The sequence below is a fragment of the Ammodytes marinus genome (genome assembly GCF_949987685.1).
Source record: "Ammodytes marinus genome assembly, chromosome: 2".
NCBI lineage: Eukaryota > Metazoa > Chordata > Actinopteri > Uranoscopiformes > Ammodytidae > Ammodytes > Ammodytes marinus.
In genome coordinates, this window is record NC_137231.1 from 32,292,379 (window position 1) to 32,304,878 (window position 12,500).

The window sequence follows — 12,500 nt, forward strand, 5'->3', positions numbered from 1 at the left end:
TTGTTTAAGATTTCCCAAAAATGGAGGATGTACAGGTGAAACTCGAAAAATTAGAATATTGTGCAAAAGTTCATTTATTTCAGTAATTCAACTTAAAAGGTGAAACTAAAATATTGTATAGACTCATTACATGCAAAGTGAGATATTTCAAGCCTTCATTTGTTATAATTGTATTTAGTATGGCTTATAGCTTATGAAAACCCCACATTCAAAATCTCTGAAAATGTTAATATTACATAAAAATCAATAAAAAAGGGATTTTAAATACAGAAATGTCGGCCCTATATAAAGTATAATCATCGATATGTACTCAGTACTTGGTTTGGGACCCTTTTGAATGAATTCTTGCCTCAATTCCAATTCATTTTCCATGATATTCTAATAATATGAGTATCACCTGTAAACTCCCAAACAGTGGCTTGGTCCAGACAAGTATGAAGGCTGGGTTCACTCGGGCTCTAGTTCTAATACCAATAAGTATTTGAACTAATTTAATAAATATTTTTATTTTTTATTTTTTTACTATGGAAAAGGGGTAGGATTAAATAAGTGTATACTTCTTCCTGCTCCTTTTCAGGCATATCTCAGCAATACAGATAATTTGTTTTCTTTTATTTTTTATTTTTTTTTGTGAAAACATAATTTTTGTTTATTGTATTTCCATGCTTTTCATTTTGTTTTGTATGTTTGATATGTCTGAAATAAATTTAATCAAATCAAATCAAATCAAACTAATCTCTAATCAATTTCTATGAAAAACTGTAGCCATGAAGACCATTTGACACAGCCACACCCACACAGTCCTGTTAAACAGTCTAACCTAGACAGTAAAAAAAGCAGTTATTTAAAAAAAGTTTTATTATTGATTTCCATACGATCTTTGTAAATGATTAGTGAGACCCCGCCTTTTGAAATCATATATTGTTAGAACAGGTTTTCCAGAGGCTTAAAGGTGCAGTGTGTAATATGACATCATCAAGAAAGTTCTACAAAGTCCCAGAATGCAACGCTCCCTGGGTAACCCCACCCCTTTCGAATAATAACAGAAGCTACAGTGGCCTTCAAGGACAAGAACAATTCTAAATTTTAAACAATGCACCTGATGACATTCCAACTATGACACTTTCAAAATGGCGGTGACAAGGCCTTGGTCCAAAGTCTGGAGAAATATGGACATATATGAGACCCTTTCTAAGGAAAAAAATAATAATTAAAAAAAAAAGAAATTCAGCTATTATGCTCTAAATTAAACGTACTTAAGGATATTATAATTATTTTCTACAAAATCTGCTAGGAAATAAAACCCAAAATTCTACACACTGCAGGTTTAAAGGCCCCTAAGATGTTAAAAAACAAACCCGTTTTCAAAAAAGAACTGGCGAAAGATTTTCAGTTTTAAATCACATCGATTCTCAACCTCATTGCAGCGGTTACTGTAGTCACCAGTGTGCCTTCAATGCGTTTCCATGGAGAGTTGTATATTCTTTATTGACCACAGTATCCCATGTCTTTTAATTTCCCTGTTGGAACAGTGTGCCTTGTTTCTATGGTGATGCATCCATTATATCGAATGTGCGGGTCTATTTTAGTCTTTATATGTCGGTAAATAATAATGGCCCCTACACAATTAGGCTGCACAGTAAACATACAGTATGTGGCTATAGACTTTCTGCTCTCTATCCCTGTCTTCCAAACCACATACTCTTTCTTTTTACTATTATCCATACTACAGTTGATCATAGAAAGTTTAAAAGTTAGCAAGCAGTATGCTACAATTGTGACATACTATTGGGACATACTTTTAAAGGGAGGGTAAAAAAAAACATGTACAATTTGTGGCTATAAGATTCAGCTGCAGATACTATTTCCCTGTCTTCCAAATCACATTCTCGTTCTTTTTACTATTCTACATACTACAGCTGATCATAGAAGTGTGTAGTTAGCATGCAGTATGCTACAATTGGGATAAGTGCTTTTACGAGAGGGTAAAAATACGGTCCAACTATCCTTGCATACACAATCGATGGTTAAGTAGACAGTATGTAGAATATACATGTTGAGTATGTAGGAGGGAGGACGTTAGTAGGGCTTTTCCAACACAGCCCTTGTGATATGTGTTTATGTATTCTACATACTACAGCTGATCATAGAAAGTGTGTAGTTAGCATGCAGTATGCTACAATTGGGACATACTTTTACGAGAGGGGAAAAATATACTTCGTCCCTGGGTGGGCTTGAACCACCAACCTTTCGGTTAACAGCCGAACGCGCTAACCAATTGCGCCACAGAGACTGCGGCACTGAAGCCATGGCATTCCCTTATGTATGTGAGAGTAACGTAACCCTCATAGATAGGAATAGAGGGAGAGGGAAAGAGAGGGGGAAGGGAGAGAGAGAATGGGAGAGGGAGAGGGAGAAAGAGGGGGAGAGGGAGAGAGATAGAGGGAGAGATAAAGGGAGAGAGCAGGAGAGAGAGAGAGGGAGAGGGAGAGATAGAGGGAGAGAGAGGGGGAAGGGAGAGAGAGAGAGAGAGTGGGAGAGAAACAGCTGTGATTGCCTTAAGAGGTTATGTAACAGCGGCGATACCGGTGTGTGGGTGGAGGTAATCCCAGACTGTGTGTGTGTGTGTGTGTGTGTGTGTGTGTGTGTGTGTGTGTGTGTGTGTGTGTGTGTGTGTGTGTGTGTGTGTGTGACATAGAAATGCACTAATCCCCACTTTTTCTAATCCAATCCATTTCCCATATCTGGGTTTCAGATATCAACCAATGCCGATACTGTCTGATACCATATCATTATACTTTATTTTTTTGTTTGTTGATTGTGATATTATGTGCAAGGTTCTAACGGCTTAAAGGTGCAGTGTGTAATATGACATCATCAAGAAAGTTCTACAAAGTTCTAGAATGCAACACTCCCTGGGTAACCCCAACCCTTTAGAATAATAACAGAAGCTACAGTGGCCTTCAAGGACAAGAACAATTCTAAATTTTAAACAATGCACCTGATGACATTCCAACTATGACACTTTCAAGATGGCTGCACTAGGCCTTGGTCCATGGTATGGAGAAATATGGACATATATGAGACCCTTTCTAAGGGAAAAAATAATAATTAAAAACAAAAATTCAGCTATTATGCACTAAATTAAACGTACTTATGGATATTATAATTACTTTCTACAAAATCTGCTAGGAAATAAAACCCAAAATTCTACACACTGCAGGTTTAAACAACACATACATTCTAACTTAAAATAGCAAAACAATTAAAGTAGCCAAGGAACTTTTAAATATTTCTACAACAGTCTTATTTTTCCTCTGATGATAATAAATCACATGTAACAGCAAACGAGACCATCAGTGCAAAGAATGCTATTTTTATATAGTTTTTCTTAATGCCTTTGTCATGGGTATACGCTCACCCAGGAACAACAGCTGGCGTAGTAAAAACACTACCGCTTTTTCTCCAAAGGGGGGCGCTAGAATGAACAGAAACTAAAAGTTCCTCGTATAGCACCTTAAGAATTTAGAACTTTAGAAGAATAGAACTTCACAATTTGCAGAACTTTTTAATTGCTACATCATTTATTTGAGGTGTTCTATATCTTGTTAACCATGATCTTAAAACATTGATTTTTCTTTCATAGCGTGACATAAAGACGAGAATAATAAATTATAAAGGAGAAGGTGTATGTAAGAGATTCTGGGTTCCAGAGGGAGCTTTGTGTATATACGTATATAAAAGTGTGTGTGTGTGTGTGTGTGTTTGTGTGTGTGTGCGTGCGTGTGTGTGTGTCTGTGTGTGTGTGTGTGTGTGTGTGTGTGTGCGTGTGTGTCCTCCAAAATGATGACCCCAGTATTTTCCTTGGCCCAGAAGTGCCATAGGACATATTTTATTAACTTGAGTTTGGCTGAGCTTGACCCATTTGGGATGAGGGTTGCGTGTGTGTGTTATAGGATGCAAATAAGTGTGCTTGACCATGCTTATCTGCTTGTGTGTGTGTGTGTGTGTGTGTGTGCGTGCGTGTGTGTGTGCGTGTGTGTGTGTGTGTGTGTGTGTGTGTGTGTGTGTGTGTCTTTGTGTGTAAAGTTGAGTGTATCCTGAATTAAAATGATAAACCAGCTGATGCAAGCAACAATGTTCAAAATCCTGCCAAATAGTCTGACTGGACTGATTTCAAATTTTCTTTTTAACGACTATGACGCATTGGCCAAACAGTAATTATTCAGACAGTGATTGTGGGAAAAATGATGGGTTTGTGCGTTCCAAAATCATCATAATTCGACACAATTCTATCCAATAATTCAATAAAATTCTGGAAAGCACAAGTTATCTGTAATTACTAAACATCTGTTTGCTATTTGCTACAGAGAGAAACAACATCTGGTTTGTGTCCAAATGGTGATTTTTACTTACATTTACAGTTTTTTGTAATCATTTTAATAATAATAATAATAATAATGGATTGGATTTATAAAGCGCTTTTCTAGGCACTCAAAGCGCTTTACAGGGTTCCAGGTTCCATTCATTCACACACAGTCATACCGGTGGCGGAAGCGTGGCTGCCATTCAGCGCCTACGGCCCCTCCGACCACCACCACAAACATACAGCAGTCACACACATTCACACATTTGGTAAATGGACTTGACTTATATAGCGCTTTTCTCAGCCCCAAAGTGCTTTACATTTCTTAGCACATTCACCCATTCATACACACACGGCAGTAGCTGGCATGCAAGGCGCTCTCTGAACCATCGGGAGCAATTTGGGGTTCAGTGTCTTGCCCAGGGACACTTGGACATGTGGCGGGTAGGCAGGGAATCAAACCTCTGACCCTGCACTCCAGAGGCAATCTTCCTACCCACTTCGCCACTGCTGCCCACTTCAGACCTCGTATTTCAAAATAAACCAAGTGCAGGGCTTTAAGGTAAAAGTTACTGATCTAAGAACTTCTATGTTACATTTAAAATGTATTTTGAGATGGTTGGTACTTCTCATGAATGATTTATCTTGTTGAAGCCACAGACACGCAAGAGACCAAGCAAGTCACTAGCCCTGCCAGAGTCGCTAGTTCTTTTCCCACTGGGCGGGCACACACACACACACACACACACACACACACACACACACACACACACACACACACACACACACACACACACACACACACACACACACACACACACACACACACAGGGGCTAAAAATACAAGCACTCTCATGGCAGCTTGCATGATGAAAGCTTCATGCAAATTGCTCACTAATGTGTATGGCACCGGCATCCACACACACACACACACACACACACACACACACACACACACACACACACACACACACAAACACACACACACACACAGAATCAAATCCACCCACACACACACACACAGAATCAAACCCACCCACACACACACACACACACAGAATCAAACCCACCCACCCACCCACCCACACACACACACACACACACACACACACACACACACACACACACACACACACTTACTGGGACACTCTCCAGTGGCTGGGTTGAGGTAGCTTCCCTCTTGGCAGTCTGTCCTGCAGTATCCGCTGTGTAGTGAAGCCAGCGCTGGACAGGAGGTGCAGTCAGCTTGGGACGGGCCCGAGCAAGTCTGGCAGGACGGGTGGCAAGCTGGAAAATGGAGGGACATGGAGGCAAAAAAAAAAAATCTGATTTATTCTGGAAAAAGGCTGAAGAATAGCTACTGTTTATGTCAAAGAACATTTTTATATTTGGCATTCCACATTTTTTTTTATCTTTTTTTTTTTTCTTAAAGGTGCAGTGTGTAATATGACATCATCAAGAAAGATCTAGAAAGTTCTAGAATGCAACGCTCCCTGGGTAACCCCACCCCTTTTGAATGATAACAGAAGCTACAGTGGCCTTCAAGGACAAGAACAATTCTAAATCACAAACAATGCACCTGATGACATTCCAACCAACATGGAAGCCTCCATAAGACTTGCCTGCTCAATGTACAAAATGTAATATTAATATTTGTAATTCTCCGCTCAGGAGGATAATTCAGATTTTTGGCAGAGGTGATTTTACACCAATGAGGACATATTTATGAATGAGGATATTGATTTTAGCTTATGAATTACTTAAAATGTTACACAGTGCCCCTTTAACGTTGGTGTTATTTTCTCTGTTGTGTTTAGCTGCCTGTTTACACCTTGAATTGTTTTGGTTTTGTAATTCTTTTTTTTTTGTCTTCCATGCATTTTTAAGAAAACATTTGTTTAGAAAATGTAGATAACATCTGAGATTGAATCAGTTAAAATCATGACAAAGGGTAAAATTTAAAGGTGCATTGTGTAAATAAAGATTTTTATGGCATAATCTAGTGGTGACGAGATTCTAGGAGGTGCAGTCGGTTTGGGCCAGCACGGTCCCAAGTCTGGCAGGACGGGGTGACATGCTGCAAAGTAGGGGGACATAGTGTTAAAAAATAATCTGATTTAACCTGGGAAAAGATGAAAAGATTGCTTTCCAACACATGCTCCATGATATATTTTTTAATCAGCTTTTGTTGGTTTATGTTTTTATCTGTTTAATAGCATTCCTTATTGTTTTAAGCTACCTAAAAACCTGTAACCATTTTGTTTGTGAAACTTGTTCAATAAAAAAAAATCTGAAAAATGCCAATAAATTCTACACACTGCACCTTTAAATTGCAGATAGGAGAGAGGAGAAAGTGGAAAAGTAGTGATTATAATGATTAAATAATTATAGTACAGACACATTTTTCATGATGGAAATTTTCATTACATTCTGCCATGTTTTATTAAGTGTGTTTTTCCCAATGATTAAGCACATTGTAAGATTGTGAGAGGTTGCAACAAAAAAAATTAAAAAATTAAAAATCCTATTAGATGTGACGTCCATGTTTGATGTTATAATCTTATGCACCATTAGACTAACAACATCAAATAGCAGGTACATCATTTTCATTAGACATATTTTGATTAGGATGGGACGAGTTATGAAACCATTTATTATTAATTTATTCCCACCACCATTAACCAAATTATTTTTTCATTAAGTAAAAAAGTGTCCTGAAGGCATAGTACATTTTTTTATTATCAACCCCACTAAACTGTCACATTTTCTTACACTTTGTCAAAACTGCATTCATTTATAGTTTTGGATTTATTTCTCATTCACAAGTAAATGTTAAATGGTAAATGGACTTGACTTATATAGCGCCTTCTAGCAGATTTGCTCAGCCTCAAAGCGCTTTACCTTTCTTACCACATTCACCCATTCATACACACACTCATACACCGATGGCAGAAGCTGCCATGCAAGGCGCTCTCTGAACCATCGGGAGCAATTTGGGGTTCAGTGTCTTGCTCAGGGACACTTCGACATGTGGCGGGGAGACGGGGGATCGAACCTCCGACCCTGCACTCCAGAGGCGATCTCCCTACCCACTTCGCCACTGCCGCCCTATAAGTATAACGTGGGGTCGAGGAAAAAGAAATGCACGGAAATATTTCAAAGTCCAACAAATCGTGTTTGTATTTGATCTTGATATATTTATAAGAAATAAGTGTCCTGAAGGCAGAGTAAATCAAGCTATCAAACCCTATGAAATGTAAACCTACCATTGAAGTCCCTGTAAACCCAAATCCATAAAATCCTTCTAACTATGTTATTTCGGGAGATGAAAAGAGTGTTTTATGGTCTCACTGTCTAACCCTAAATTGTCCCATGCGTGACATCACACATGGGAAAAATGTAGGTTTAGGATTTACAGGACAGCTGAGCCAAGGGAAGACTGAGGGAAGAAAAACCTCATTCATTATATTATATTAGTGATTTTATAATGATAGAATGCCGGTTCCGTACGGGTGAGGTATTCCTTTAACATGCTGTTAGTCTTTCTTCACCAACTTTGTCTGCTATTTGATGCTAGAAAAGTTACAAAAGTGTGTATTGTCATGCTGTCTGAATTGTGCTATATAAATAAACTTGCCTTGCCTTGCCTTGCCTATTGTAATGCTTTATATAAAACCTTCCTGCTTTTGCTTGAAACAGGGTTGAGGAGTCAACCATCAATGTGCAAATGTGCCGTAAAACAAAAAACAACAAAAAAAAAACGATTTTATAAAAGAGTCTTAAACGATCTTTGGAGCTGCTGATAATTCTTCATGGCTTTGTCACTACCATCCACCCTCTTCCAACATTACTCACACAGTCGTTTGATTAATTGCAGTTATAAAAAGCATATCGATTAATGGCGCTTTTAAACTAGATACATAGTCCTTTTTCCGCCCAGGCATTTTAAAGGCACCGGCAAACCAAAACTTAAGTTGTGAAAGTTTACTCACTCTAAGACAGAAATACAATACTTACTTCAGGGTATCTGGGTACTTTCTAATGAGTCAATTTAACACTGTCGGAGACTATAGGCCAAGTAAGGCAAACAAAGCCCATTTATTTTGGTCTCCTCAAGGGGGTGAATGTAATCTAAAAACATCATTCTTAAAGCTGGGTTGGAGGATTTGGGGAGAAAATGGCAGTTGGGATAGAGATTCGAATCCAAATACCTCAACAGCTCCACTTGTTCTCTTTGGTCCCTCCCCTATGGTCCCTCCCTGACACGCTCTACTACACCAACAGTCGGTGCAAAAGTGAATGGACAGTCCCAACAGCCAATAAGAACAGAGAATCGGAGCCTCGCTCTGAATGGTCAAAGTGTCAGCTCATGTTAACTTTGACCAATCAGGAATCATATACCCCAGCTTTAACTGCCTAAGTTGTCTGTCTGTGTTTGCCAGTTCAATTACTCAGCCATAGTTTGGAGCAAAAACAACAACGAAGAAAATTAATATGTAACATTACATTACATTTTATTTAAAGGTGCTACGAGGAAGTTTTAAATATTTCTGAAACAGTCTAATTGTTCCTCTGATGATCATAAATTACATGTAACAGCAAATGAGATCATCAGTGTAAAGAATGCTGTTTTTATATAGTTTTTCTTAATGCCTTTGTCATGGGTATACGCTCACCCAGGAACAACAGCTGGCGTAGTAAAAACACTACCACTTTTGCAAGAAATAACAAAAACTGAAAGTTCCTCAGTGCAAAATTATTTTATTTTATTTTATTTTATTTTATTTTATTTTATTTTATTTTATTTTATTTTATTTTATTTTATTTTATTTTATTTTATTTTATTTTATTTTATTTTATTTATTTTTTATTATTTTTTATTATTACATCATTGCACAAATACAAGCTGAAGTTTATATTCGAGAACAGGGGGAAGCAAATAAATAATAAACAAATAACTCCTACAATTTAATTATGTGCCTCATTAACAGTATCTCCTAACATACATTTATAATTTTCTCGGCAGGAGAAATGTGAAATTGTCCAACCCCTTTCCCCAATTATCTTTTGGTTTCATTAGACTTCCTAGAAAAGCTATTTATTTAGTTTTCCTTCAAGCAAATTCTCCTTAGTGCCGTTAACCACTGTGTGTGTGTGTGTGTGTGTGTGTGTGTGTGTGTGTGTGTGTGTGTGTGTGTGTGTGTGTGTGTGTGTGTGTGTGTGTGTGTGTGTGTGTGTGTGTGTGTGTGTGCGCGTGTGGTTAACTACACGTGCACCTGTCACCAGAAAAGGGAACAGTATTTTGGACATGTTTTTCTCGCCTACAGTGTGGAAACCAATTTTTTTATGGGTCAAAATGAGGTGAGGCAATAATTGCAATGCTTTCGCAGCATCTGAGGTGAAGTAATAGCAGCTAATGGCTCAAAAAGTCCACGGAAATGGGCTTAATTTGGACAAACAGTAGTGGTCGAAACTATCCCACTGGTGTGTGAATGGCAATTATCATAATCATTGGCTAGTGGCACTGGTAATACCCCTGACTAGAGTAGATATTTAAAGGTACAGTGTGTAATATCTGAATATTTAGTGGGATATAGTGGGGGGATTCTAGATGGCGAGGATCCCTTGCTAACTAAAACCTTTGGATAGAATTTACAGAAGCTACGGTGGCCTTCAAGGACAAGAAGCTATAGTTACTAAAGATGGCATCATCCACCACTGCCTCAAGTCTTTCCACAATATCAAGTGATGAGGTGAAGATGTATTTAGTTATTTATTCTGTAGTACTTCTTCTTCTTGGTCTTCCAACAGGTGCATTTCCACCAGGACGCCCACTATAGTATATAAAAACGTGTAAGGCCGTTAAGTTTGTTGGTTCTGTGCTACTGTAATATGAAAATAACAGAGCACATTTACTGTTATTATAAAAGGTAATGTTCTCTTATTGCTTCGGTCTGTGAGTTCCAGGTCTTAACTCACCTTTTTTCACAGGCTTTTACGTTTTAATGAATTGTTTTGTGTCATTGCTGTAAGTGTTTTTTAATGTGTGCTGTTGTATTTTAATTTATGTATTTTATGTAAAGCACTTTGGTGAATTTAGGTTCTTATAAGGTGCTATATAAATAAAAGTGACCTTGACCTTGACCTTAACCTTGTCAAAGAGGCATCTTTCTAAAGTGAGTACATTTTGTTCCTTTCTCACTTATTTTCTTCAAGGAAAGGCAAGTTTTTTTCTATAGCACAATTCAGACACAAGGCCATTCAAAGTGCTTTACAGGGGCATGAAATACATCAAGTATAGAATAGTCATCAGTGGCGTAGTGGATAGAGCGCGTACCATATTGGCTCCGGCCATCATTGCAGTGGTCGTGGGTTCAAATCCGACCCGTGGACCTTTACTGCAGGTCATCCCCCCCCCTCTCTCTCTCTCTCTCTCTCTCTCTGTCTGTCTCCCCATTTCAACTCTGTACTGTCAAATAAAGCTTGAAAATGCCAAAAAATAATCTAAAAAAAAAAAAAAAAAAGGCGAATAGATATTAGAAAAGCGAAGGTCTTTGCATTCTTACCTGTGCACTGTTTGTCCTGGATGTAGAAAGCTAGTGGGCAGGCGGTGACACACTGTCCCTCGTGTAGAGCGTACGGGGCAGAGCAGGACGTACAGTTATCTGCAGACGGGCCGGTGCAAAGCCAGCAGGACGGGTCACACTCTAAAGAACGACACAGAGAAATGGTTTTAATACTCAAACACACACTAAAATGTACTTAGATGTATTTTCATTTTTGTAACATGACTTTGTAGTTTTATCTCTTTAATTTTATTTTTGTTTGTCTTTTATTTTTGTTTGTCTTGTCTTTTCTTTTTTTTTCTTTTTTCTTTTTTTTTTACTTCATTTCTTTATTGTATTTTAATGTCAGATGGACATCCTTCATAAGCCCTTCGGGGTTTCTTTTGTCCCACCCGTGCATTTATGTATGTCTATGCGCATCTTCTTGCCATTTTTTAATCTTGTTTATTTGCACAAATAAAACTAAACTAAACTAAACTAAAACTAAAACAAACAAAGTACAGCTTATTTTGAGTGTCTAATGTGCAAACTGGCATGTTGGTAGCTACAGTGGACCCCATTAGTTTACATACCAGTTTAAAGAGCCTAGGCTGTGTATTAACACTAGACTTTTTTTTCTCCAGTGCACACACAGTACAGACAAAAATAATTGACAACAAGCATTCTCCAGAATTGCAGACTCCATCTTTAAAATACTAAATATAATAGTTGTACAGTCCAAAATGGGTTAAGTGAAGCTTGCTTTATATATAACTAGCCTAGCTCTACTTTAGCAGCAGTGCAGCCTAAATGCATCAGACCTGCATTAAGGATGACCGCTCTTATTGCTGTAAAGGTCTTCGGCTAAAAATAGTTCCAGACAATATATATCTAGGCCTGAGCTGCAGCCAAGTTCCACCACTATTTTAGTTTATCCTGTCTCTTGCATGATACCAGAATTGTATTTGGAGATGAAAAAAAATTATACTGGTTTGTGCTATTGTGTAGCCTCCTTTCATGTTCCCAAATGCAGCTTTAAACTGCCCACTGTCTGTTGCGCTTCTAACCAGTGTATCAAATGTAGCTTTAGGGTTTCGAGCATTGCTGCAACATTCCCCAACTAGTTTCTGTTGTTGTTTTTTTTAAATTTGGCTTCAAAAGCATGAACTGTCCCTGTGCCCGGATTATATACACTTCCCTTCCATGCCCCCACACTATTCGTTCACCACCATTGTAACAGGCCTTTTGAACAACACACACAAACACACACGCATGCACAAACACACGCATGCACAAACACACACACACACACACACACACACACACACCCCTTTCATGTCTGCTTTGGCAGGGGGAGAATAAATAGCTAAGCAGTGCTATCGGCTCTGGCAGCTGAGTGTGTGTGTGTGTGTGTGTGTGTAGTATACAGTACACTGTATGTATTGAGTAATGTGTGTGTTTATAACTACTCTTCTATGGATTGTTTCAGTGGCAGGAGCAGACTGGTACTCTACTTGAGCTAACACTGTGTGTGTGTGTGTGTGTGTGTGTGTGTGTGTGTGTGTGTGTGTGTGTGTGTGTGTATAGAA

At 38.3% G+C, this 12,500-nt stretch overlaps 1 protein-coding gene across 1 annotated transcript in view; it reads right to left on the bottom strand.

Annotated features, from left to right (window-relative positions):
* fras1 (Fraser extracellular matrix complex subunit 1) overlaps positions 1-12,500 on the bottom strand; it is a gene marked incomplete at its 3' end in the record, with an annotated part of 305,792 nt that overhangs the window by 121,417 nt on the left and 171,875 nt on the right. The window contains exons 18-19 of the mRNA XM_080036137.1: positions 10,933-11,073; positions 5,507-5,653 (exon numbers count right to left, since the gene is read on the bottom strand). Coding sequence (XP_079892263.1) covers positions 5,507-5,653; positions 10,933-11,073 — 288 coding nt within the window. The remainder of the gene's footprint in view (positions 1-5,506; positions 5,654-10,932; positions 11,074-12,500) is intronic.